At 54.4% G+C, this 2311-nt stretch overlaps 1 protein-coding gene across 1 annotated transcript in view; it reads right to left on the bottom strand.

Moving 5' to 3' along the window:
* FEZ1 (fasciculation and elongation protein zeta 1 (zygin I)) overlaps positions 1-2311 on the bottom strand; it is a gene marked incomplete at its 3' end in the record, with an annotated part of 7272 nt that overhangs the window by 656 nt on the left and 4305 nt on the right. Inside the window, exon 3 of the mRNA XM_009706615.1 lies at positions 687-804. Coding sequence (XP_009704917.1) covers positions 687-804 — 118 coding nt within the window. The remainder of the gene's footprint in view (positions 1-686; positions 805-2311) is intronic.

Here is a 2311-nt window from a genome sequence, read left to right on the forward strand (position 1 = left end):
CCCCCCACCCCCCCCCCCTCCCCCACATCCGCAGCCTGCATCCCACATCTGCATCCACATCCTCTTCCCCACACCTGCACCCTGCATCCCACATCTGCATCCCCTTCCCCACGCCTGCACTCTGCATCCCACATCTGCATCCTGCCTCTGCCCCAGCACCCTGCAGCTCCATCCCACCGTTTCCTCCTCCTATTTTCATGCTTCATCCCACCTCACCCATTTGCATCCAGCACCCACACCCCACGTTCCCATCTGCACCCAAATCCCCCATTGGCACCCACAACCTGCACCTCCGTCTACATCCCAATCTGCATTCCACGCCCTGCATCCCGCCTCCCAAAATGCCTCTGCCCCAGCACCCTGCAGCTCCATCCCACCGTTTCCTCCTCCTATTTTCATGCTTCATCCCACCTCACCCATTTGCATCCAGCACCCACACCCCACGTTCCCATCTGCACCCAAATCCCCCATTGGCACCCACAACCTGCACCTCCGTCTACATCCCAATCTGCATTCCACGCCCTGCATCCCGCCTCCCAAAATGATGGGATTTAGCCTTTTTTTTTGCACTTTCAGGATGTGCTCATGGGGCTGGGGTCAGCTGAGGCCACGCTGGAGGGTGGGGGCTAAAGCCAGGCTTTTGGGGGACACGCAGGTGTTCGGGTGCCTGTGGGTGCCAGAGGTACCTGCTCAGCTGTCAGCAGCGGCTCCTCGTTGATGCCCGAGTCTTGCTCACTCCTCTCAGTGAGCTCCTCCTCCTCCTCCTCCTTCTCGCAGAGCTGCAGGAGAGACAGGCTGGGTGGACTCGGTGGCACCGCAGGCCCGGCCCCGGCATGGACAGAGACATGGCCCTGGCCCTGGCACAGGGAGAGCCACCAGGGAATGACAGCTCAAGGAGACACGTGGCATGGCAGGGGTTTGCGTGGGGAGACATCGGATGGGGATGTCGGATGGGGAGATGTTGGATGGGAACATTGGATGGAGACATCGGATGGGGGTGTTGGGCAGACGTTGGATGAGGGTATTGGATGGAGATGTTGGGTGGGGATGTTGAATGGAGACATTGGATGGGAAAACTGGATGGAGACATCAGATGGGGATGTTGGACAGGGAGACACTGGATGGGGAAATGTTGGATGAGGGCATTGGACGGAGATGTTGCATGGGGATGTTGGATGGAGATGCTGGGTGGGAATACTGGATGGAGACATCAGATGGGGATATTGGACAGGTAGAGATTGGATGGGGAAATGTTGGATGAGGGAACTGGATGGAGACATTGGGTGGGGATGTTGAATGGAGACATTGGATGGGAATATTGGATGGAGACATTAGATGGGGACGTTGGACAGGGAGACATTGGATGGAGATGTCGGATGGGGAAATGTTGGATAGGGATGTTGGATGGGACTTTGAACAGAGACACTGGATGGTGATGCTGGATGGAAACAGTGGAAAGGGAGATGATGAAAAAGCAAGCACTGGATGGGGGGGTGTTGCAAGGAGACAGAGATGTTTGATAGTTGGACACTGGATGGAGAGTTGCTGGATGGAGACACTGGACTGGGAAGTTGGACAGGGAGAACGTTGGATGGAGATGCTAGATGAAGGTGTTGGACAGAGAGATGTTTGAATTCATATACTGGACCGTGACATTGGATGGGGAAGTGTTGGAGATGCTGGGGATACTGGATGGGGAGGTGATGGATGGTGGAGCTGAATGGGGAAGAGGTCAGATGGAGATATTGGATGGGGACGTTAGATGGGAAGATGTCAGAGAGGAACGCTGGATGCAGAGGTGATGGATGGAGATGTTCGACAGGGAGACATCTTTTTCTACCACCTTTCACAGGCTATTTCACCTTTTTAGCAGAAAAATAACCCAAGAATTTTACCTTCTTTGCCCCCTTTAGCAACAGGTTGTGCCAACATCCAAATGGGTTAAATTCAGTGGATTTTGGGGCACCCTTCCAGCCCTCCCACAACCCCAAACGTAACTATTGACAGCATGAACTCACTACAATGAAGGAAACAGTATTTTCTACCTCAAAAAATACCCCACCTCACCCCTGACTTGGGGCAAACTGGTAATGACCAGATTGCCAAACCAAACACTTAAATGTTTCACCGTGATTTCACCCCAAAATGTGGACACCCACTGCATTGGTGCTGCGCCACCCCAAAAATACCATTTTTGGATAATTTGCAGTGCCTTGATGGTTGTTGAGCCTTGGGGTTGACTGACAGCTGTCAAGCATCACCAGGGGGTCATGGGGGGGGGGGGGGGGGGGGGACGGGGGGGGGGCACACA

The sequence above is a fragment of the Cariama cristata genome, unplaced genomic scaffold (genome assembly GCF_000690535.1).
Source record: "Cariama cristata isolate BGI_N322 unplaced genomic scaffold, ASM69053v1 scaffold17898, whole genome shotgun sequence".
Lineage (NCBI taxonomy): Eukaryota > Metazoa > Chordata > Aves > Cariamiformes > Cariamidae > Cariama > Cariama cristata.